Source organism: Cyprinus carpio, unplaced genomic scaffold (genome assembly GCF_018340385.1).
Source record: "Cyprinus carpio isolate SPL01 unplaced genomic scaffold, ASM1834038v1 S000006628, whole genome shotgun sequence".
NCBI lineage: Eukaryota > Metazoa > Chordata > Actinopteri > Cypriniformes > Cyprinidae > Cyprinus > Cyprinus carpio.
The window spans coordinates 345,200-371,893 of record NW_024879260.1 but is presented as its reverse complement, the minus strand read 5'-3'; the positions used below and the strand labels follow the sequence as shown (position 1 = coordinate 371,893).

Genomic DNA, 26,694 nt, shown 5'->3' with positions numbered 1-26,694 from the left:
CAAGCCAATAGGGTCAGAATTTTGGCTTTTCTGTTTTACACCCAAAACGCTGTATTCGGCATCTTTTTAAGTGGATGTAATGACGTCAAACATCCATTTAGCGTCTGACAATTTTTTATTTCTACTCAAGTATAACTTAAAAGTGCATGTAAATGTACTTAGTTGATATTAGGGGTGTCTTTTTTAATTTCCTTGGAGCACATTCTTCTTTGAAGCTCGACCAAGAGGAATAGACAGAAACCAGGTGTTAGTTGGTGTACAGAATGTTATTTGAGGAAGGTTTCATGATACACTTGAGTGGAATTGTTGGCAGGAGTCCATCATAAGCTTGCTCAGAGAGGGGTGAGTTCACTGTAGGAACAAATGTGTCGAACAAGTAGGAATGGTGATCACAGACTTGCAAAACCATTTCTATTAAAGGTGGTTTAATGTTGACATATACAACCACAAAATGGCTAAATTGTGAGAAATCTGAAACAGACTACAAATATTCTTAAAAAAATGTCAACTAATAAAACATACAGCCAGTTTGGCATGACCAAATGCCAAATATATACTTTTTTTTTTTTTTTTTTTTTTTTGGTTTTCATGAATATACATTTTTACATTCCATATGAAAAGTTCAGAATTGCTCTCAACTTTGAGCTGCCCTCTCCAAAATGATAATCTTACAATTCATATATGCGTGTACAACCATTGTCATAACATACAGCAGATCCAAATGGCTAATATTCTAAAAATACAGTATAAAACTATAACTTACATTTCTTTTGTTGATTGGAGTACAAGGATACTTTTATAGAAATGAAAAGAAATTCTCAAAAGATCAATTAAATTGCAGCTTTCTCTCATTTTGCCTTGATCAAATTCAAGTTCATTTATCTGTGCTCTTGGCCAAGGTCTTTTTTTATTCCAATAAAATGGGTAGAAGAACATTTGGCAGGAAGGCTTTGGTAGGTTTTCTGTACCTCATAGTTATTGTTTGGAAGCCCTGTAAAGAATTTAAGGCATTGAAGGGAACACAAGAAAATAAATAATGCAAGAGAACTCTCTTAGAGCTTGCTCATCTTGTAAGATGCTCCTATTATGGAGTGAGGATTTTGCAATGTGACGTCTTGGTCAGGTTCAGTTCTTCAGTTGTGTTGAAAATCCCAAAATCTGAAGATAGTAGGCACATTTCAGCTTTTAAAAGCAGAGAAAATGTGTGGAAAATGGAGAGGGAAGCTGCAGTTGATCTTGCTGATTCCTCACAAGTTTATAATGGTCACCAACCAGTGTCCCAGTGCTCTGACAATAAAAAGATGCCACATTGGGCTACCAAGACTCAGCCATTTAATTCTTGATTCTTAAAACAGGTTATTGTCAATCCTTTAAATGGCACATTAAGAGCATAAAGGGAAAGCAGTTTCTTTTCCAATGTGTCCTACAGAGAGGGAGTTGTTCGCTTGGTTCAGTGTTGAGCATGTGTGAACAGGGTTTATGAGGATCTGGGTTAACACCAGTCAGCGATGTAGTCAAAGTCTGCAAACATCTCCTGCTCGCTGACAGTCAGAACCCTTGGCTCACGAGGTGGAGTCAATATTGGTGCCTCTGAGGTGAATTCATCGTCAAAGTTACTAACATCTTCACGGCCTTTGATGGTCGGCATAAATGGGGGTCGGATCTTCTTTGCCAGCAGTGCAGCCCAATCCATATCCTGAGGAAGAATAAACAAATGTGTGGTAAGGAGATTTTCAGTGACATCTGAAAGTAAAAAAAGGTTAAATAGATGGCCTACTCTGAAAAACGGATGCTTCTTCACTTCCTCGGCATCTCGTTCCCCTGCACCAAGGCGCCGCTCTGGATTTCTCCTTAATAACTGGATAAGGAAGAGAATGTTTAAAGCTTATGAACAGTTAGCTGGTAAATTAATTTGAGAATATAAAAGTGCCATTACAAAAAGGCAAAACAAAACAGTCTTTTCTAATAAAGCTGTGTTGTGAGCTGTAGTCTAGGGATATGGTTTAACCATAGCAGAACACATCCAAACATACCCTTCTCATGATGGAAATGGCTTCTGTGGAGAGGAACCTTGGATAGCGAACTTCATCGTTAACAATACTGTCAAACACCTCCTCTTCATCATCACCAGGGAACGGGGACTGTAATTAAAATAATATTAATATTTCACATAATAAAGTATTGAAAATTAATAAAAGTGCCTTTGTTTGTATTATTTCCATATCACTGAACATGAGCCTATCAGTACTTGATCACTAATAAACAATACATGTTAATTATTGTAGTTAATAATAATAGTACTATCAATGTTCCACTAATTTATGTAATTATGTAAATTGTCAATTTAACACTGAAGTACCACGTTCGTGTTTTTTTTTTTAGTTTGCAACCACTACAAGCAACACGCCTAACAAAACCACTGAGAACGGTTCACATGGGGAAAAAGTCTTGCTTTAAAAAGAACAGTTGGATGGAAAACAACAAAATGGCAACAGAATGGAGAAAACTTGATGAAGTTGAACTGTTTGACACACTGTTTTAAAAACATGGTGCTCATAGAGCGAGACGCTGAAAAACAGTGAGACATCAAATAGCACAGATGGAATGTCTGAAGTTCTGTTCGAATGGTCCATTGGTCTACATCAGGCAGGTTGACTAACTCTGTTGCATGGATTGCTGTGGATTGTAAATCAGTGAAATACTAAAGACCCCGATATACTTCAAACAAAAGCAAAGAACGAACTGATGTGACGTCATATAAAACAAAATCCGGCCAAAATGAAGTTCTTCTTGGGAGTTCGAAATGGCTTGTTTTCAAAGACATAATCATCTGAAACAATAATGTAATAAATTATTTAAATAAAATCATGCAAATGAATCGATTTTTTCTTTTAACAAACCGACAATTCATGTTAACAACATTAACCGTACTCTTCATAAATTTCCCTTTGCAGATCAATGAAGTATCCATCCATCCATCCATCCATCCTACCTCTCCAACCAACATCTCAAAGATGAGAACTCCCAGACCCCACCAGTCCACTGCTCTTGTGTATGACGTCTCAGTTAAAACTTCCGGTGCTAAGAACTCAGGAGTGCCACAGAACGTACTAGTACGATCTTTAAACCCCATTCCTGCATGATGGGAGATGGAATGAGTTACACTCACATTACTGACAAACAACACATATATCACATTAGTTATAAAAATACATTATCTACCTTCTTTGCAAAGACCAAAATCTGCAATCTTGACATATCCCTCAGTATCTAGCAAAAGGTTATCTAGCTTCAAATCCCTGCAGTAGAAAGTTCATGACAGTCACATGTGGTTCATAAAACGTTCATAAAGTGTTGTTTTTACATCCAGGACTGATGCTTACCGGTACACTATTTTATGGTCATGCAGAAATTGCAGCCCCAAGACGACACAAGCAGCATAAAAACTGAGGACATAAAACAAGTTATTTCAGACGGAAATCCAACTTTTGGGAAACGATCATGTCAAAGTGACAGCAGCAATAATAAATTCAGTCACTTACACAGAGCGCACTTCAGAGAACACGTCTGCATGAATGTGCATCATCAGGTCTCCTCCTGCTGCATACTCCATGACGAAACACACATGCTCCTTGGTCTGGAAACAAGCGAATAGGTTCACCAGGAACGGATGCCGAACACTGTTCACTGTCTCAAAGATCCTCTTCTCGCACATGAGGCTGTGGATAGATATTAATACGTAGAGTAAATTGACAGGTGACACAAAACTTAGTCATTAACTTTTTTAAATTCCAGTAAAAATATATACGAGACATACATACTTTAGCTATATTGCTATATTTAAGACTTTCTACTTCAACATATTGTCCTCTAGTCAGTGTGACAAATGCATTTTTAAAAGCAGAATCATTCCACTTTGTTTGTCAGTTAACATGGCCAGATTAACTGGATGCAAAGTAATTATAAGTGAATAAGCCAAATATTAGTGGTTTTAAATGGAATGTTAATTACCCAAATGTATATAATGTTAACAGTGACTATTGATAATGTATGTAGCATGACATTTTTATATACTGTAGATTATATAACAAACAAACAGCTTGTATTTATTTTTTATATTTTTATTTTAGCTTCGACATCAGAAAGATAAGGCGTGAGAGAAAATGGAAAATTGGAGAAGATGATATGGCAGAAAGATAAAAAAACAAACAATTACAGCAAGTTAGAGAGTTGCTAGCACAAGAACTTCCAGTGATCCATTTTGCATATTGCCAACTAAAATATTATTTGAATTATTTTAGTCAAAATAAAATCTCAAATTAATGAATGTGACATGCTAAAATACTGACTAAATTCAAAAAACATTTTTAGCAAAAGACAAAAACTGTAAACACACTGTGCATGTTGGCTCCACAATGTCTAGAGTACAGCTCTGACTCTTTGGCCTTATTAATAACAGGAAGTAAAACAGGAGCAGAACAGTCCCCACAGTATATGATAACTGATGCCTCTACAAATGCTTCAAGCATTGTCATGAAGTTGTTCATTTTTTTTTACTTAAGCACACATAGATAGCATTTACCTGTCAACTTCATCCCTTGCAACAATGTCACCTTTCTTCAAAGCTTTAATGGCAAACATTTCTCCAGTGGTCTTGTACTCAGCAAGTAAAACCTGTTGAATAATTAAAGGGATGAGACATTGAAACCATCTGCAGGAGCCACATCACAAAGTGGCAGCATGTAGACAATCTGCTACCATTACTATAAACTGTACATTTATGACACATTTGCACATTTTACAGAGCTTGCCTTATTGCATATGTGAAAGCAAGTTTAAGTTTACCTTTCCAAAGTGGCCACGCCCCAGGACCGCTACACATTTGAAGTCTGTCAAACTGAATTCAACTTCCTCTTCTTTCCTAAAGCATGACCACACACTTTGAGCATTTGACAACTGTTAACGTATACATGGTGTTTATATGAAGCCGTGAGGTCAGTCATCCAAAGAAGGGGAACAAACTACCTTATTTCAGTTTTTCGTTGAACTGCAGTCAGTTCCAGGTCAGGCTGCTCGTTTTCAACCAGACTGTCATAATCTGGTTTAGCTACTGTTTTGTTCAGGAAGTCAAAGGTCGCTAGGGCATCCTGTAGGCGAGAGGCATTTAAGAGAACTCCTCTTATAAATAATACTTGCCTTAAAGGGACAGTTCAGACAACAAAAATGAAGATTGTGTCATTGTTTACTTGTCATCATTACATTCCAAACCCATATGACTAACTTTTTTCCCATCAAACACAGAAGGACATGTAGGGCAGGATGTTCAAGCTGTTCTTTTGTACACAATCAAAGTGAATGGTGACCAGGGCAACTTTGTGGTCAAGGACAACTTTGCTGTAGCTCTGTAATCTTATTCATCATGTTATATTATTAAATATGGCAGTGGTTTTCAAGCTTTCTTTATTTACAGGTACTAGAAGTGTCCATAGACTTAAATAAATAACTAAAACATTTACAAATCAAATTTCAGGATTCCAGGGGTTTTAAGAGCTACAGGATCTTCAGGCATCCAATTCTTTTTAACCAATGAATATACATGACTTTTCCAGTCATTAGTGATTCTGGATATAGATATTTTTTTTTAATGTTTTTAAAGGATTAGGATTTAAAAAAATAAATAAATAAATCTTTACTCGACGGTTCTACCCAATAAATCTTTTTAGAGCTTAGCATAACTAATAATATATATATATATATATATATAAATATATTTGTTATTAAATGCCCATGGTGTTTTAAGATTTTAATAATTTCTGTGACTTCTTCAGGGCAAGAAATCACACATTACAGCAGAAATCACAGTTCTTGGTAAATTAAAATGTTAAATATCTGGATTGTTTGGTTGCTTTTTTAAAGCTTTTCGTCTTATTTTAAATAATTTCAAATCATCTTTGGAAGTTTGGTAAGGCTGGTTGAGAACCACTGGAATATACACGTTTCAAACTGAGCATGTCATGTTCACACATCGTCTGTTAAAAGACAGAACCAACAACATTTAGCAGCAAACTTCATTTAAAACATTTTGTAATGCCATATTTAATTATATGTGAAGATGAATGGAAATTGCCAAATCTCATTCACCTCCACGTGTATTTAAATAACCTCCTGCCAAGATAATCAGTGAATAACAACTTAAATTACTTTTAATCACCCAAAGCTTTCCATCTTCATCCCATACTCTTTCACTGAATGGAAAAGAATGATATCAACATTCTGCTAAACTTTTCCTTTTGCATTCCAACAGAAAAAAATATAAGTCAGATGGGTTTGAATCAACATGTATTACAATACATATATACAAATACAATATTTTTCATTTCTTGCTGAACTATTCCTATAAAACAACTGCTCCTGTACCTGCACCTCTTTTCCATCTGGGATCTTATCCGGTGATGCAGTTTCCTCTATCTCTACTTTGATGGAGTGCCGTTTTGAGGGAGGGGTGGCTGGTCTGTCAAAATCTAATTTGGTCACAGTGGGGTCGCTGAACGAGAGAAGACAAAACATAAAAGTTTCCATTTTAAACAGTCCAGCGGCTTTGTTTGGGGGGTTGGAGGTTTACAGAATATCTACATTATGGAATGCATACACTGGGATACAGAGCGGGAATGTTAAGTCATCTCATTAACTAAATATAGAGCACCAATTATGTTTCCAGACAGATTAGTCATTGTTTATCAAAGACTGGAGAATAATTCGAGGGCTTTCCGCTACCAGATGCTCTTTTAGGAAATGAGTCTGTCTGGATGATCTGGAATGCGTGTACCTGGGTAGGGAGTGGGCGTCTGGGTGGCCGATGGGAACTGTTTCAGGGCTCAATGCTGAGCCTAGTTCAGCCGCCTGAGGACTGAATGAGGTATTGATTGACGGAATGGCTCTTCTCACCAATCTGCCCCAGGTGGCGATGTTAATGTTCATCTGAGGGGCACGCAGGAACGTTTTACCTGAGAGGAACAAGGTTGATGTATGAGATGAAGAAAGCAGAAGCAAACTTCTGAACGGCAGATCATATTAATTCCAAAACCCAGTGTTCTATTTATGTAGACACTCATTTAATGCACTGTAGACATGCTCTCCGGATGTTCAAAAAAGGTCTAAGATACCTTATTTTAGCAAAATTCTGAAACAACATAGCATTTATCCTTCAAGTACAATGCAATCCCACAATGCTCTGTGACAAGCTCAATAAGAAAGCAAATCCAGGATGGCTAAATATTTGTGTGAAAGCCTGTTCACACCAGGACAAATATCTTGTGTGAAAACAGTGTGATAAACATTTACATTCGAATGACAGTCTCTCTTGTCTCTGTACTCTTGTATTGTTCTTTGATAAACACCACAGCAAACAGTCAAATCTGAACAGCTGTTTGAAAACATGTAAACAAAGTTGCAAAGCGCTAACTGGGTACTAATGGGTATTTTTGTATTTATTTAAGTTGGGTTTTATTTCATTTATTTAATTTGCCGATTGTTATGTTCATTTAGCCTTGTCTGTAGTTTTTATGCATTGGTCTCAACAGACAAATCAACAGTGAAAACCAAATTTACATGCCAGATCCGTGTTGATTTAACAGGGCCTGAGATGGCCTTATAACAGCATTGCGCTGTTTGCTTAGCAAAATGGTCATGGAAACTTAACTTGATTCTCCCATGAAGAGCACTATTTGTGTCACTTTTTTTGAAACAAAGCTTAAGTTTCTAAACCAGCTATTCACCTTCTTTGTCTATAAATAGTTCAAACGAGTTCAAACAAGAAGGTCAAAGTTCATTTTGACTTGGCCCCACAGCAGTGCATTATTGAACCACAGTACTGTGTCAAAAGTAGGCTGCTTAGTCTAATCCGTTTAAGTGATCATGTCAACCCTTCTCAACACTGAGGCATATTTGCCACTTCATAACCTTACCTTGCTGTTTGGAGAATATTTTCTTTTGCCTTTGTAGTTTAGGTCGCCTCTCAATAACTGGGTTAAAAAATGTAACCTGTATCCAAAGAGGTAGAGAGATTATCAATATAAATGTCCTCTACAAGGCCTTCAGATTTGTATATTGCATGTCTATGTGTGATTGAAAAAAATGAAAGTACCTCAGCAAACAGTGTTCCTTGCGGTTCCAGGTAAAGGCACATGCCATGACGCTGGTTGTCCAGGAAGTCTTCCAGCCGTAAAAACTTAACAGCACACAGCGAGCGCCAGTCTCTCCAGTACACAGCTATCTCCAGCTCACGAGACTACAGGTCAACCAAAAAAAAAAAACATTCAATATCTTATGTTAAGTATACACACACTCTATATATATGGGTGGGACTCTCCTTAACCACCACCAAATACATGTTTATGGAGGACTAGAAGTGGCTGATAAATATTTTTTTTTTATTTAAATTGACAAAAAATATTGACTTTTAAAAATTAGGTCAACAACCCCCACCCCCAATTTTATTGTTTATTATAATAATAATAAATACATACATATTTTATTTAATAAAGATTTATTTTGGCCATTTTTTGAATGCCAGTTTAAAATTGTATTTGAGAGAGTACTGGTCAAGTGCTTTTCTTTTTTCATTTATTGATCAAGTTAAAAACGCCCACCAGTTACCACTTATGAGATTTACAACATTTCTCAGCCACCGCTTTGACATTTACAGGCCTTTTACAGGTCTTTTCAGAGTCTGTCTGCCATTACACAACTGCTGATTAGAGCTCTCACGTTGCCTGCCATGAGATTAAATGCTTATGCCATCACACAGCCAAAAGCAAGTCCAAACCCATAGTCATGTGTGTGTAAATAATAATCAACCCTCAAAAATTAATAAAATAACACAGCAAGTAAGCCTCTATATCAGGTTTACAGGAAACACCAATGATGTAACTGAAGGAGTCATTTAATTCACTCTTATTTAACCCTTGCTCCTTTGGGAGATGTCAAATAGAAACCAGAGCAATTCCATCAGCAAAAAAAATTAAAAGCGCCTGAAAGCAAATACAAAATCAACCTATTTCTTAATGTAAATCTAAAAGTTGGGAAAAATCTAAGTTCGGAAAATAAAAACAGGGAACCAATGCTGATTGTAAACATATGAATGTTAAAATTAAACTGCTGTTTGCTTGCGCAGGAGTGTGACTCAAACACATAGCCATCATAAAAAGGGGACAATTATATATGTGAGAGTGAAGAGATTACGAATGATGGCTTTTGATCCGCCTTGTCTGAGTTTCCATAAGAACTGGGTCAAATCTGGGATTAACATTTCCAAAGTTAATTGAAAGAGGCTGGAATGGAGAGCATGTGTGCATATGTGTGCCCATCTACTCATGTGTCGAGAGGATTATGGGATAAGACTGTGGTTTGACAGAGTGTGTTTTATGCAATTTCTCTTGCATTACCCGGTCAAGTTCTAGCGTGAACTTCTGATCCCAAGATTGGTTGCTAACTGGCTTCCAATGGGTCTGTCCCACAACTGTGTTGTCCAGCTTCAGAACGGCACTGATTTCATCTGTCATAACAGTGCAAAACAACTCTTCAACTATTACTTTAGAACAAAAACATGAATATAAGTTCATCAGGGATGTGTATTTAATTAAAATTAAATGTGATTTATAAAAAAACATGTCTGTCTGCATAAAATTCAAAATAACAAAAATACTTAGACAAAGAATTTAAAAGTTGTCCAACAGTTTGGGGTAAAAAAAAAACAAACAAAAAAAAAAACAGTGACCCCAAACTTTAGCCTCCAAGTTAGAACAAGTGTTATTTTCAATTTAGCAGTGGAGACAAATGAGTGAAGATGAATTAAGATGGCAAATCGCCACATTTCACTTAAATGTGACTGATAAATGTAGTTTAATGTGTCTGAATTTAGTTTACTTTACAGTGGTTACTCGATTTGTTCTGTTTCAGAATGAAACAGTGAAGCACAATGGCCATGCAAGATTCTCACGAATGATATTAACTTGGATTTTTAACAAGCATTTAAAACAAATATAAAGCCACTCAACTGGACAGATCATCAGACTTGGAGAGCGTTCGGCTGCTGCCAGATTTGTTCTTGTTTCCTCGGCTCATAAATGAAGATCGTGCCTCACTGGGGCTCCAGCCGGGCAGAGAAACAGATGCTGTCTTAGAGCGACCTGGGACGTTCTCCAGGAGGTCCTGACAGCCCATGAGCCTCACGTCTAACGTGCCTGTGGATTTACAACAGAAAGCCAACTCAGAGCCAAAACACTGCGTGAGCTGAGATGTAAATCACCAAACACATCTATTCTGATTAACACAAGATAATAAGTGCGCAAACAATTGCAAATGTCTATTTCAAGACACACGCAGTGGTTATAGAGCCTTATATGGAAAGCACTACGAGTCTATAATGGTAACGTAAGCTTTCTCATTCTCCTTCAGAGGGAAGGTCAAAGTTGTGTGTGATAAAGCCAAGGGTGGGGGAGGGGAACGCTGGGGCCAAGTGTTGACACAGTGTGAAAAGTCGAATGCAGTTCCTACATGCCTATACCCAGACAGCTGGTACCCTTCTCAAACGGGGCTATATGTACAGCACCATGTGTTGAGATAAAGGGCTAAAGAGCCTGTTCACACTGAGAGAGAATATTTGCAGTGAACACGACTATAAATTGAAACAATGAATTCACATGGATCTGTTAACAGAGACTAAATTCGTCTGAAGACTGGAAGAATTTTTCTTCCCCTTATATAGGTTCTTTTTTTCTTCTACCAGTGCCAAAACATATCTACCAATAAAATATAAGCATAAGGATTTTTGGAATTGCTCCTACATACTCCAGTACAACTGGGGGTGCTGTTTTACCAACTAGTACTGAATGCTAAATGAAGAAGAATCCTGCTTCTAGTGGAATCCATTTGCTACAGAAGTTCATAAAGCGATAATAAAAGTAAACCATATGACTAGCATTTTAATCCAATCCTTTTTATGATAAACAGATTTAATTTAAGCTTTAATTCACATACAAACACTATTTAATACACATGCATAGAGCACATCAAACATGGTCAACTGCATTTCAAACAAACTTGCTTGACAAGTGACAACAAATGCAACTGTAACTCTTGCGACAAGAAAGCACTTTTGCATATCTGAAGTGCAATGATCAATGTTTTGTTTGAATAAAAGCCTGAACTCAATTAATCCTCAATTCATAAAGATCACTTTTATGAGCTCTTTTTGAAATTTCCGAAGCACCATATTTTTGGTGGAATGGTTTTCAATGAAGAGAGAGATATGAAAAAAATATCTCAATTTTGGTTTTGAAGATGGACCTCTGCATTTTATGAATGGCAGACAATCTAAAATATGCATTGTGCCACCTGTTGGATTGGAGTAAATTTGGCTTTCTGACAAATATTTGATGAAAAATGGGATTGTTTTGTGATTCACTTCACTTTTGCACTTTTCTCCCAGTGTGAATAGGTTTTAACCCCATTACAAGCTGTCTAATTTCTAAAACCAATCTAAAATGTGAACAGTAAATACCATGTGACAATGAATTCTGTTATGTTACCGGTCAGAGCAGCTGGTTTTGCCACAGTGCTGTACTTGTTGCTGGTGGACATGATGCTTTGGCGGGGACTGAGAGGTGGGGAGGACACCATTGCTAACTCCTCCATAATCAGATTGCTCTTCGGGTGATTTCTGGGCAGCTCACTGAGTCTCTGCTCCAGAGAGAACTTCAGCAGGTCTAGCTTCTGACTGGACTCATTCAAGCGTGCTTGTGCCTGCAAGAAAGTCAGACAATGCCTTCAAATGCATACAGACATAAATATTCACATTTTGAATGTAAAAGTGCTGCCCCAGAGAATAAGGATTTAAATTTCTCTGAGACAAATGGTCTTGTACCAGAAACTGTTGTAGATGTTTTTATTCTTATTTTTATTATAAATTGATCATTTTAATAGTTTTAAATAATATATATTTTTTAAATAAATACTATTTTACTTTTTATTATTTCCTTTTCAAATTTTTTATTATTTTTTTTTTTTGTATAATCACAATAAAAAAAAAAATAAAAAAATCTGAATAATTTTTTTCCAAACCATTCAACCCCATTAAAATGTCTTCAGTGTAAAGTCAGTTTTTCAGCTTTCGTAAAATTATTTTTATTTTGTATGGGACTGCACTTCCCAACAAGTTCATCCCATTAATTCTAGACTGATAAATTCTTTCCATCTGGTATTTTTTTTTGTCAGTTCGCAATATTGCACGCCCTTTAACGAAAACTCATCATGCGGCACTAGCTCTTTTTCCCTGTATGTTTTAAAAAAAAACAAAAAAAAAAAAATTAAAGGACATTTTCAAGTTAATTCATCCTCCAACAGATAGGAAAAACTGAGTATAACTCACACAGGAATAAAACAATTACATGATAGCTCTAAAGACCATTTAACCACTCTGTGTCATACCACAGTTATGGTGTCAAGTGAGAAAAGGTGTAAACATTTGGCCCTTGAGGCAATGTAGGCTATTACAAGTATATAGTTAAATGAATAACTGCATTAAATGGATAAAGGTATGTGGAGCACAGGAAAAAGACGAGAAATGACTATAAAAATCATTATAATTTAGAAATCGAGCTGACCTCTGAATGAGCTTTCTTCTCCGTCACCTTCCCTGTTCCCAGCAGTTTCATCACATTCTTGGCACCTTCTGCCACAGCAGACTCTATCCGGAAGTGATGTCGGAGCTCTTCTATCCTCAAGTCCAGAGGACTGATTATAGGCTTGCTTGAAGTCACTGCAAACATAAGATTTATGTTTTATTGCCACACTCCTGCCCATTTAAATTGCAAATCACAGATATAATTAGAGAGGAAATCAGCTACACCACATACCGTCATTGTTCTCATAGTTCATCTCGCTGGTCTGGCTGGCTTTGAGAATCTGCATTCGAATGAACTCTATCTTTGTCTTGCTGTCTTGAAGCATCTGTTGAGCTGCTGCGAGCAGTTTGCGGTCCTACAGATGAAGCCACAGGAGGAGGGAAAAACAGAAGAGGAGTTTAGAAAAGAACAGAGGAATGAAAAGTGCACAAATAGCACTTTGTAATGACAAGTATTACTTATTTCAGATCCATAGTTCATAAACCTTCAAATAGAAATACAAGAGATAGATACACACTTCGGTTCCATTTCTATTTTAAATAAATGTTGTTCTTTTGAGCTTTATATTTAAAGAATCCTAATAAAAAAAATTGGCTTAATATTTTTGTAGAAAGCGTGATTCAACTGCACGACACTGATAATATGAAATGTTTATAGACCCTCACATCAGCATATTAGAATGATTTCTGAAGGGTCTTGTGACACTTTAGACTGGAATAATGGCTACTGAAAATTTCACTTTGCCATCATTATTTTAAACCACAGTTATTTATTTTAAACTGTAAAATTTATTACTACATTTATTACGATATTACTAAATTTTTAAATCACACAAATGCAGCCTTGGTTAGCAGTAGAGGCTAAAAAAAAAACATTAAAATAATCATACAGACTTAAAACTTTGCAACAGCAGTGCAAGAATCAAGGTTTCATGCCATTTCAATTTAAATGTACATTAAGTAATGATCGCTTAATTTCAATATTTCAAAACATTACTGCTTAGCACTCATACATTGTGTTTTAACGACATATCAGCAACAATAGCTATATTCATGCCAACATTAACAGTTTATCATTATCATTTCACTACATCAATTTAAAATAATATAAGCAATCACTATTCAAAAACATACAGGTAGCAACAAAAGTACTAATAAAAATCTAATGAGAGACCTTTTTAAAAATGTGTTATATTTTTGGAGTAAAATGTTATTATTTAATATTGGACATTCTATTAAAATGTGTTTTACATTCTTACACAAGTGACAAACTGGTTGAAAAACTGGTCTTGAATGTCTAATTAGACATCTCATCAACCTGGTCATATCTATTTTCAAAACAGCAATTACTTCTTTCATTTACTACTGGATTCACCTCATATAGTTTGTTGTATATGCATTCACTCCATTCAATTAGCCATTTATTATTAATGTACAGACTGATTTACACACTACAGTTTTCTTATTGTTTGCATATCAGGTACTATATCTTTTAGTGAAAAAAAAAAAAAAAAAAAATTACAAATACCCCTTTTTTTTCAACAATTCGTCTCCTCCATGTCACCATGGCGTTATTTTGGAGAGTATCCGCTGAATGTAAACGCAGATACGTTGTTTTCGTTCAGATAGTAAAGTATTAAAGGGTTAGTTCACCCAAAATATAAAAACTCATGTAATTTATAACTCACCCTCATGTTGTTCCAAATCCCGTAAGACCTGAGTTTATCTTCAGAACACAAATTAAGATATTTTTGGTGCATTCCGAGAGCTCTCTGACCCTCCCATAAACAGCAAGTGCTCTTACACGATCAACGTCCATAAATGTAGCAAGGAGATCGGTAAAATAATCCATGTGACATCAGGGGTTCAACCATAATTTTACGAAGCTGCAAGAATACTTTTTGTGGTAAAAAATAAATATTTTTTCAACAATTTGCTTCCTCCGCGTCAACCTGGCGCAATTTTGGAAAGTATCCACTGAACGTTAACGGCGTATGCTGTTCTGTGTCAGCTACGCCGCGTGGATACGATGTTTTCGTTCAGATCAAAGCATAAACGATGTAAACAGTGTATGCTGTTCTGTGTCAGCTACGCCACGCGGATACACTGTTTACGTCGTTTACGCTTTTATCTGAACGAAAACAACGTATCCGCGTTTACATTCAGCGGATACTCTCCAAAATGGTGCCAGGGTGACGCGGAGGAGACAAATTGTTGAATAAAGTCGTTATTTTATTTTTTTTTGCGCTCAAAAAGTATTCTTGCAGCTTCGTAAAATTAGTGTTGAACCCCTGATGTCACATGGATTATTTAACCGATCTCCTTGCCACATTTATGGACGTTGATCGTGTAAGAGCACTTGCTGTCTATGGGAGGGTCAGAGAGCTCTCGGGATGCATCAAAAATATCTTAATTTGTGTTCTGAAGATAAACTGAGGTCTTACGGGTTTTTGAAACAACATGAGGGTGAGTTATAAATTACAGAGTTTTTATTTTTTGGGTGAACTAACCCTTTAATACTTTACTACTCATAATTTAGTCTTAATTCATATTCTTAATATATCTTATTATTTAAAAGTCATTAAAAGTGAAACCCACAAATTAAAAACGAAACCATCCAAAACTCGTTTGAAGTATAAAGGGATGTTTGCTCATCACACCAAACATTCAAATCAGTGACTAAGTCAGGAATCTCCATGGACTAAACTTCCTGTAAGCAGCCATTAGAGGCTGACGTTACCTTAGAGGCCTTTCCGCCGGATGTCTAAAGCAGCTGGGAACCTGCATGCAGGAGTCACCACTTAAAAAAACATCACATACCAGTTGATTTGTTTTTTGTTTTTTTCCCCACAGTCCAACCAATGGAGCAAGTTTGGGAAGGGAATACCTGTTTGGCCCAGCATTTAAAGACAAAGAGTTAGTAATTCTCTTTGGTGCCACAAGTGGCACAAAAATGCAGCTTTAAAGTTCTTAAACAGAGCAGTCCTGGGCCAGCAGAAATGTAGGAGTATCACTTAATCAGTGTGAGTCAAATGAAGTCATGTGTTGTAGTGCTGAGCATGTTTTTATAACGGTTTTTTAAAAGGGACTAAACCGTTCATACATCTGGAAATAAGTCAGACACCCTTTAGTTCTGTCTCCTTGTGTTTATCACTCCATATATTTCCCCCCGAAGACTGTGCTGATTTAACAGAACTCCTTTGTGAGTCCTAGATGCTAATTTTAGCCACAGAGCCTCTTTAATTAACAGCGTCATTCTTGATAAAAGGGAGGAAAGGAGGGTCGGACACTCTAGACCAAAGCCAAGCCAAACCATGAGAGCGATTCTACTGATACTACATGTATGTTTTCAGACACACTACATGCACAGCACCAAAGCCTGATTTCCTGAGGGGGAGGGTGGAGAAACATAACTGAACTGTTCTATTCCAGTTCTCCTTAATGTCAGCTGCACCCTAGGGGGTTCCAACCATGACATTGGCATATGTGTATAAATGAGTCTAGTCTGGCTTTCTTTACCTCTTTTGGAAAAAGGAGAGGAGATTTCACTCAATTTTAGAGGACAAGTTTGCTAACATCTGTTTTCATTTCTTGGGATGAATCTTATCTCCCAAGATCTTTAAGAGATCAAACAGCTTATCCTCTCTGGGAGTAAAAGAAAAGTACAGTATGTAGTGTGATATAAAGATGAAGTATATTTTTGAAATACTTTTCCTATTTCAGCTAAATATGCAGAGGTTACAAATTTTCACTTTTAGGTTGATTTAACTGAAAAATGTAAACAGTGGCTCCATCAAAACATTCTAAACAGCCCAACACTGCAACCTTGGTTCAAACAGGGGTATGAGTTTGGGGCAGGACTACTTAATGGCAAAAAGTGGGAACGTTTTTGGAAATGGCCTTTATTATTTTTGCAATATTACTTGGTAACAAAATAAAATAAAATAAAATAAAGAGAGAATCCGTGTCTATGTAAATAACTATTTGTACCACAAGCAAATGCATTAGTCTACACAAACCACACACCACAGATCCTCTTAAGACAGACTACTACCTTGGAAGAGCCGTTGGAATACATCTGAATCATATTTTCTGCTCCCTGTTTCACTTTGAGCTCGATGTCGGCCTGTTTCTTCAGAGCGGCCAGTCTGCTATTGTTGGTGGACGTCCGTGCTTCACTCTTGGGGGTGTCTGGGGTTAGCGGGTACTCTGATATTGGACAAACACAAATCAACATCAAAGAGTTAATAAAACACTAAACCAACAAACATTGATGGGAATGTTGGAGAAACGTGACCAAACATATGGGCAGGAAACACACACAAGATTAGTGAAACCACACTTGATCCTTCAGGGCAGGTAGGAAATGCTAAATGCAGGACAGACAGCATTAACACACTGTCATTTTTATGATAGTAAACCACAAAACAACTACACTGAAAAATAAAGTGTGGCTGATGTGGCAGATGATGCTAAAAGTTTGATTAACTGAGCAACCTTTAGATTTAGCCAGGCCTTTAACTAAATGGCAAAAGGTCCAGTCCGGTCCACATTATAAAGTAATTCTGGCCACTTGAACCACCTACATATACAAGAAGAGATGAATGATTAAATATACTGTACAGTTCTGCTAATGAATATTTTGTTTAACTGCTATGAAGATAAGAACCTCAGATTAAAACTGTTTGTGTAACTCAGCCAATCAGACAGCTTGCAAGATCGAGAAAGTGTTTTCTAGGTTGCATATGAATGAGACAGCCAGTGAATTGTCTGTGACGTCTGACGATGAGACTACATTAAGACCATTTTTTAATAAACTGTTCCCTACCAGAGTAATGTGAAGAGATTTTTTTTTTTTTTGTGGATATAGTTGTGACAACAGAAGTTAATGCTACTAAAATAGTTTTAAGGTATATTCAACACATTTTGGAAACATTAAGAACATTGAGAAGTCACAACTTGTTAAAACGTGTAACAAAATAACATGGCTTTTCTTTTTAAGCATTTGATGAGTTATGTAATAAACAGAAATGACAATGATATAATGACACCCAGTGAAGGACTTGTGCAGACAGGAAAAATGCAAATGTTCTCTCAGGTGACAGTGAGCCAGTTTCTCAAAGACTCTCTGTGAGAAAAACCAGGCCATCATGGAAAGACTTGCACAAGATTGAGCAAACACAAACATGAGCAAAAACACCTTAGGAGAAAAACTAAAAGAAGGGGGCAAAACTGTATTGCCAGTATTAAAGTTGCTTCATCTTTACCTAAACAAGTAATACCTAAACTACTAAACTATGCAACATGCAATTTAGAACTTGATCAAGTTAACACCTATGGCTAATACACACACACACACACCATACACTTCAGGGTTGTTTTATGATTAGCTGAGGTTCAGAATGATGAGATCATCTACTCATGTCCTGACAAGAACACAAACCACAATTATACACCTGCAAAGGTAAGGTGGAAGCCCTGTTTCTGACAGCTCTGTCATGGCATACAGAAAACCAAGGCAAAACATTAATATTAATAAAACAATAATAGTCAGTAACACCAGAAAACTGGTAGCTTAATTGTGACGTAATACTAAATCTACTGTTTTAAATATCATATTGCTAATTATTAGACATTCAGCTTATATCAATGGACTATATGGACTTTTTGTACTACTGTTTAATGGTAAAATTGTCACACCACACAGGACCATTTCAAATTCATTAAAAACATCACAATTGTGAAGAACTTAACAACCACTTACAATAACTAAAATACACTTAAACAAAATTAATTGCTCCTTGTCTTGATCTTATTGATTTAAAAAAAGGTCCAATGACAGGTTGTCAACTATCCACACACAAAATATGCAAAATTTTATTTCCCTGCAAATATATAAACAAAACTTTTCAAATTACTGCCAGACATCAGTGCATAAAGACAAGCTAGATAATACTGCTGTAGTTTGACTATTAAAAAGGCCTGTAATTAAAACCAGGCTTAAATGCACAAACCTAAGTATTTGATAGGTTTTTAAATATTTCACTTGACCTTGTTAGAAATAGACCAAACAGGAATGCGATTAATTCCTCCAAGGAGAAGATGCCTCCCTGCATGATTCATATGTTGGGAATTCCCATGAATTCCTTTTTTTTTTTTGTAATTGAGTGCCAAGTGATTATTTCAGAGTTCTTAGTAACACATACAGAGAGGATATGAGAATTCAGAATATTCTTGTATAAATGTTTATTCTTTTTGCTACTGTCTAATGGAAATACTGAAGATGCCTACGGGTACCATTTATACATATTTCACATATTTTGTTTCATGTATTCTGCACAGTAATTTAATAAAAAGTTCTTATTCATGTCCTGTTAAATTATTAGCACACCAGCCAATTGCATTGCAAAAAGAAAAAAGTGTCACGGACAGGTTTATAGAGCCTTTCTTTACTGTTTTTGTATAGTGATTTTAAGAGATGGTTGATTATGATTTCCCTTTTTTAACGTTAGCTAGTGTTGCTGTTGAGCATAAACAATATCTGCAAAGTTACGATGCTGAAAGTTCAATGCAAACGGAGATATCTGTCTTTTAAAATTATGTCAGTTTAATGACTACAACGAGTTACTTCCCGGGTTTGTGACGTCACAAACCCTGTTAAACCCCACCCCCGGGAACATGCAACAAAGGGGACGAGGCCATGTTGCGCTGCTTTAGAGGAGAGGAAGAGTTGTTGCCTTGCTGTCAAAACTAGTGGTGCACAAAAAAACTCATATTACTCATTTATTCATATATGAATTGCGATTCTGTCTTCTAACAATAATGGATTCACAAGTTTCAAAATCAATGTCCTAAAGCAGCGGTTCTTAATCATGTTCCTCGCATCCCCCTGCTCTGCATCTCTCTCTCTCTCTCTTTCAGATTATCAGCTCCAATAAACTGTGCGCCATTTATACACTTTTTCACATAGCTATAAAAAGCATTATACATGGATGCATGTGTGGTTGCCATGCCGTATTAAAGCTTTAATCAGGATAAAACCATATATTAAAAGCTAACATTAGCAGTAGCATTTACAAATAACAGCGTATCTAAAAGTATGAGACAACAACAAACAAAAAACATACCATTAAAATCACCATGAAATCAAATTTGAAAATTCTTATTTTTTGATGGAATACTGTAGTGTTTATTATAAATAATTTATCCGTGCACTTCATTTATTTATTTTTTAACTCACGTGTCCTCGTAAACTTTAATCAAAAACGTTAACCTCCCCTCCCCCTCAAAACGACTCATCTTTTCTTCCGGTCACAAGCTATGGTGCAAGGGCGGAGCTAGTGACATGAGGGGTAAACACTGGGGGAAAAACTGAAGCTGATACTTCACTTTATAGAAATCAATACATTGACCAGTACTGACGGAAGCCACTTAAATTGAAAGGATATTAGGATATCACTACAACATTACTCTTAGGACATCGCAAACTATTTATGAATATGACTTAACCTGATGGAGGATGCACTCAGTCATTCAGGCAGTATCTCTCTCTCGCGCACGATGTTAGGCATGTTTTGTGCCGATCCGATCAATTCCCGAAGGAAGAAATCAAGTCCCGCCCTCTCATTTCAGATGCAGATTTGATCGGATAGACGTCACAGTAGAGAAAAAAAGACAATTGCTACTTCCGTTTCATGCCAACTTTAAGAGCCATGCTTGCACAGGTCCTGCACGATCTTCTTTGCTAATATTCTCTGGGTCTCAATCGGGCTCAAATTGATAAAGCAATATTGACGACGCCATTGTTTACAATACAACCGGAGCACATGCCACTGAGCTGAGGGGCGTGACATAGACGGCCAGCTAACCAATCTGAGCCCATCGCCTATTTCTGAGGGAGGGGCTTTATAAAGGAAATCATCCAAAGGTTCATAGGAGAAGGGACAGAGCGGTGTAGAATAAAGGAAAATAATGTGAAAAATGTTTTTTTTTTTTTTTTTTTTTTACGAAGCATTAACGCGTTAGACTGCACCCCATAAACACAATCAAGCCTAGAAAAAAAACAAAAAACAAAAATAAAATAAAACGGTTTCCTTATTTTGACAGATTAGAAGACTACATTTCAGATTTGAAAAGCAAACAAAAAAGATTGTGCATGCATTATTTGCTATTTACGTGCTTGCAACAACATTCAATCTGTACCTGATATTAATACTGCATTTATAATAGTATCTTGCCATGGTAGACATTTAGCCAATCATTTAATGAATACTTAACTACTGTACATTGACAAAAAAAGAATTTCTGGTATAGAACAGCACTAACAATATGAAGGTCATGGGTTCAATTCCGAAGAATGCATAAACAAAGTAAACAGGCATGAAGTATTCACTTTGAACTGAAGTAATGCAACTTTTGAGTTCAGTATTACAAATTCAAAACACACACAGAAAAAAATCTAAATGGGAATTCCTCAGCTAATTATACTGAGATTTAGAGTATTCCTATAACCTTATCTAGAAGAGTGACTCCTATTTGTAAACACTTAAAACTTCCTGAAGTTTGGTCAGTGAGTAACTGAATCAAGGAAAGAGAAAACTAACTGAGTATTTTTATAGAACTTGTATACCGTTGTTGTTTTCTCGTTGATCTGATTGTTTCTACTGTTCTCATTTGTAAGTCGCTTTGGATAAAAGCGTCTGCTAAATGATTAAATGTAAATGTAAATGTAACTTTATGAGGTTTGTTGTTTGAGTTAATTAATCATGGAGAGTGATGCAATTGGACTAGTTCCTATCTGAAAATGGATTGTAGTAATAAATAAATGCATAAATAACATAACACTGTGGCTTTTATAAACACACAGTACAGTGATTCATTGAAGCATTTGTGGAACTAACCAGGAAAAGTCTCACATTTGCCATGGGTTTCCCCAATACTAAGTGCCAGGAAAGACACGCTTCCTGTCCTAATTCTTCTCTAATCCCTCCATCACCCTCCCTCTCTTGAAGATGAGCAGGCTGCGTCTTCCTGACCAATAAAACAAGCATCTGAATGCACCATAAAGTAAACATACCTTAAATTAAAAAAACCTAAAAAGAGTCAAGAAATGTTTAGGCTTGATCCATTCACACCAAGTGTATCCTATCCTATGTGTATTAACAACAACATTGGAATCACTTTCACACTGCATTTTTTTTAGGTGATGAATGATAAAAACATTGACAGCCAATCAAAACCCTTCCTAGTTTAAAATGTGCGCTGCAATTATGAATAAACAATGTCATCTGTTGGTGTGGATGCTAATATAGCTATTTTAGTTATCATTCTGGGTGTGAACGAGTCTTAACTAAGAAAAGGCACACAGCTGGCCTGGCGACAAATGTACATGGATTCAGAGAAACTAAAAGACTTTATTTCAAACAACAGAGGTCCCCTGAAGCACTTGCAGAGCTAAGAAATTACAGCCTTGTAATCATGACTTTCGCATTCATCATTTTCTCCAAGTCCACAAAGAGTCACACTATAATATAAATCACAAACCACAATGCCATGAGCATAATGCAACATTTACACACACAAGAATGCAAAGACTTCATACTGCTTCTTTTAGGGATATTCATTTTGGTTATTTCTCCAAACCGACAGCCAACGCTCGTTAACTGATTATTAACAGACACGATTATTTTAAATTAGAATTGAATTAAAATAGAAATTATAAGTGTCTGTGACCCGTTAAAAATACTAACATTTGTTTTCCTGGGATTAATTTTACATGCGCTAAAAGCAGCAAACAACAGAACATTAGGATTCACATGGTCATATATAAAATTAATAAACAGGCCTATACAAGAAATATATTTTTATTTACATAAATTAAGAAAATGAAAGAAAAAACTGTGCAACAAGTAGCCTAGTATGCAGAGTTTCAGGTCATTTTTGTACTGTGCGAAAGGAAACCAAGACGACAGAAAGCAGCAACCTATTTTTCTTTAGGCCTATTTTACAAAAGCACAAAGATTTGTTTGTATTGTGAATGTACACAAATAAAAGCAGACCTTTTACAATTCCTATTATCTTTATGACTAAAAGGAGTATGATTGTGCCGGCACCGCATGCGCGCAAACAGTTACCTTGACAATAATGCAGCCTGTTCATTACCATAATAAAATGCAGTCAGTCAGTCATTCAGTCAACATATGGAAAAAACAAACACACTGCTCAGTTTAAATATTAAGTAAAATCTGTGCCATTAAGCATTATTACTGCATCGCCGTGATGTTATGCAAAACATTTTGTTTTACGTGGATATTGGAACCCAAATGAAGAAGGCTACATAATAAATAATATTTTGGTATTTAAATACATTGCAAATATGGAAACATTTGATTTTGTCAAATCAGGGACCCAACGGTGGTTTCAATTTCGTTTTAGCCTAAATGAATACGTTTTGGCTCATTGTTTACATAGCTATAGCTTCTTATATTTTTAATTCTTGTTCTTTTCTAAATACTGTTAAATTTAAAGGATTTGTCGTGGAGTGAAGTGAACTAAAATAGCCTAGGTATGTTTACAGTGTTTATTATAATGTTAGAAAAGATTTCGCATCGGAATTAGGCCTATTTCTGAAGTAAATAATAAAATGCGACTTATGATTTTCTTCTCTCTAAAAAACTATTTTTTTATACGCATAGCATATTTTAACCATGCAGCAAAGCTTTTAAAATATTTTTTTATATATTATATATATTATATATCTTTTATATATATATATATATATATATATATATATATATATATATATATTTCTCTCTATTTTTTTTTTTTTTTTTTTTTTTTTTTTTTTTTTTTTTTTTTACTTTTTAAACCATTTAACTTATTGTAATAATCGGTCAAAATTCTTACGGTCGCTTAATGGTTAACCGGTTTAAATGAGCATCCCTAGCTTTGCATTCATTTATGATTAATTTGACAGCTTCTAAATCACATTATACTATTGTAATATTATTGATAAAGTTCACAGGGAAATAAAGACAGCTGCATAAATAATCAGGGTTCTTCCTTCTGTAGCTACCTCATGGTTCAAATGAGCAACACAACAAAACTCAACAGCAAGCCTCTTTTATAACCAAAAGCTCAAATGCAAAACCTTCTATTTTGGATAATCCCTTAAACCCCTGAAAAATCATTATCATTGTTCTTTGTTGTGGTGATTTTTTTCAACAGTATAGAGGGTACAGTAATATCCATGGATAAATGTTGTTTTGGACACAAAGTCCTTGGTTGTACAACCACAGTAGAACAGAAGAAAAGTGCTGTGGTTTTACTAAGGTGCAGTAACAGCATGAGATGGTAATAACATGGTACTTGGAAGTTATACCATTATACTGATGATAACAATATTTATGTACCATGTTATTTACAATTTACCTCAAACATAGTTCAGAGAAAGCCATGATATTACCTCAGTCCAAAACATGGTATTGCCATGAAACCAGTTTATTACCACGGCACTTTGTAAGGCTTGAGATAGATATTCTCAATTATTATTATAATTTTTTTTATTTGGCCATAGCAGCAAACAATTGCAAAAGAGTTGGTAAGGGATTCATTTCCATGAATTGGTTCAATTTATCTGTTTACTTGATTTAAAACTGATTCAAACATTTGTTTTCGCTTGTTCCCCAATGTTACCCATGTGTAATAAACATTGGTAAATACTGCTGTTTATTACTATGGCTTAGTATATTGGTGCATCTATAAGATTATGATTAAATATTTTTCCTTTTGATGTTCATTTTGTGAAAAACTTATTTTTCACTAGATTTTTATAGCATTTTTAATCTTAGAAATAATGGTTTGTCATTAAATGACTAAACAAATCAATAAAAAAAGTTCATTTTTAAGCAATTTCAGTGCAAATAAACATTTGGATGAAAAATCTGTTTTAAAAAAAGAAATGGTAGTACTAATTTTTTTTTTCTAAGTACAATTTTGTCAGTGATTAAAAACAAAAGCTACAATAAATACAAAAGCTACAGAAACAGGTGGAATGAAATCAGCCTTACCTACAACCTCCTCTGGGTCCTTCACCACTATGTGTGCGTTCAGTTCCTGAAGTTCCTGATGCAGTTCCTCCACCTTCTTGTTGGACTTTTTAAGCATGTTGTCCACATAAGCTAGACTCTTCTTATCTGTGGTCACCTTCCTCAGGTTCTCAGCTCCTTCTTTGATCTTCAGCTCTTTGCGGATCTCTCGTTTTATCTGGTCCTTGATCTCATCCAGCTTTTGTTGGACCATTGTGTCTGAGAGGTCCAGATTTTGGCCAAGACCAAGACGTTCTGAAACCATCTGACCCCGAGTATCACTCTGAGGAGCAGGAGAGAGAAAGAGATAGCAGAAATGTTTACAATTATCCGAGGCATTCAGAGACATGGAATGCATCCTGTAATGAAGCATCATTCTCAAGATGCAACGCAATGGCAAGCTCTCAGAATAAGTGGTCTGCATTGTCAGAGTAATATCCTTTCTATGCTGCAGAATGATGGAAATTCACTTTCACATGCAAGGTAGAGTGTATGATCCGGTTCAGGTTGTTATGCAACGGAATAAAGCAACAGCTAATCAGCTTGACTAGGCCCAGAGATCCTCACAAGAACAATGCAACACCTTCAGATCAGCACAAGGGTCTGGGACAAACATTTAATCAGTGTACACTATGAAGAAAAGAAAAAAGAAATAAACCCTGTAAACCAAGAATTGGTATTATTTGAAAGCAATTTTATACCAATTTTTAAGGAAAGTGTCATTTTAATGACTCAAAAAATAACTATAAAAAATAACATTATTATAATAACTATAAACATAAACCTGTAAAATAATACTAATAATACTAATAATAAATACATAGGAAACATTTGGAGAAAAGTGAGGGGAATTGGATCATGAAAGGATCATGAGACAAGACTTAATTTCAGGTGCAAGCACAGTTGTGCCATGGCCCATGTGTTTGCCCAAAAGGCTTTGCCATTGGCCCAACAAACAACTATATATATATATATATATATATATATATATATATATATATATATATATATATATCTATATATAATATATATAATATTTATATATTTTTTTTTATTAGACTTACTGATTCTGACAAACAGCCATGAAGGTTTTCAAGGGTCCTCAGTAACAAGTAATTTTTGTGTTTAATTTATTTACTTTTTCCATGAATGCACCACATGACTTTGATTTGGGCAAAGTTATTTTTTGTATTAAAATGTAGAATTATCTGCCTTTGGCTTGGTCAGTTGGAGGGATGCAGCGATTAACCGGTTTCACGATTAACCGGGCTTTAAAATGGCACGGTTAATTAATTGTAAAGGCTCCGCTAAACCGAGTTTCTGTTGCATGGAACGAAACGCAAAACTTTGACACGGAGACATGGAGGCTACTACACACACTAGATTAACTATGACAGAGGCACCAAACAGCGATCCTTTATTTCCACCAGAGAAATTACTGAAGTCCACAGTGTGGGACTATTTTGGGTACACCAAGAATGACATTTAAATATTGCAGTGAAAACTGCTGCTTAAGAGTGAATACACAGCTTTAAACTTTTAATCCATGACGTGAAGGCAAGACTGACGCGAAGCTACGGCTGTTAGCTCAGCATTCTGCCCGCTTCAGATCAGCCAGAGATGAAATAGTGCGGTAAGATCACATTTATTTGAATTAATTAGTTATAACATTTAGCTACTTGAATTAATTATTCGATCAGGAGAGAGAGAGAGCGAAAGAGAGAGAAGTGTGTGTGTGTGTGTGTGTGAACCTGCATCAGATCGTCTCTCTACAAACGTGTGTTTAGTAACTTAAACGGTGATTTCACCCCCTCGCTGCTGATGAATATAATGTAGCAGTTCAGTATCTAAGCTATTTTATTAATAAAAGTCATGGGGCAGGGTTCACAAGTTTGTGTCCTCCAGAATGTTTGTATGTGTGCGCAT

At 35.8% G+C, this 26,694-nt stretch overlaps 1 protein-coding gene across 1 annotated transcript; it reads right to left on the bottom strand.

Moving 5' to 3' along the window:
- Window positions 1-408: 408 nt before the first annotated feature.
- Window positions 409-25,079, bottom strand: LOC109092292 (serine/threonine-protein kinase N2). Its single transcript, XM_042755036.1, has 21 exons — window positions 24,751-25,079; window positions 16,737-16,891; window positions 12,915-13,038; window positions 12,663-12,817; window positions 11,589-11,802; window positions 10,056-10,241; window positions 9,444-9,553; window positions 8,144-8,287; window positions 7,965-8,040; window positions 6,827-7,004; window positions 6,418-6,544; window positions 5,026-5,147; window positions 4,846-4,921; window positions 4,583-4,674; window positions 3,543-3,719; window positions 3,384-3,446; window positions 3,223-3,299; window positions 2,993-3,135; window positions 2,034-2,141; window positions 1,778-1,858; window positions 409-1,696 (listed from the first exon to the last, which is right to left on the bottom strand). Exons 1-21 carry the CDS (start codon window positions 25,031-25,033, stop codon window positions 1,493-1,495), a joined length of 2,895 nt encoding a protein of 964 aa, XP_042610970.1. The 5' UTR covers window positions 25,034-25,079; the 3' UTR covers window positions 409-1,492.
- Between the last annotated feature and the right edge of the window lie 1,615 nt (window positions 25,080-26,694).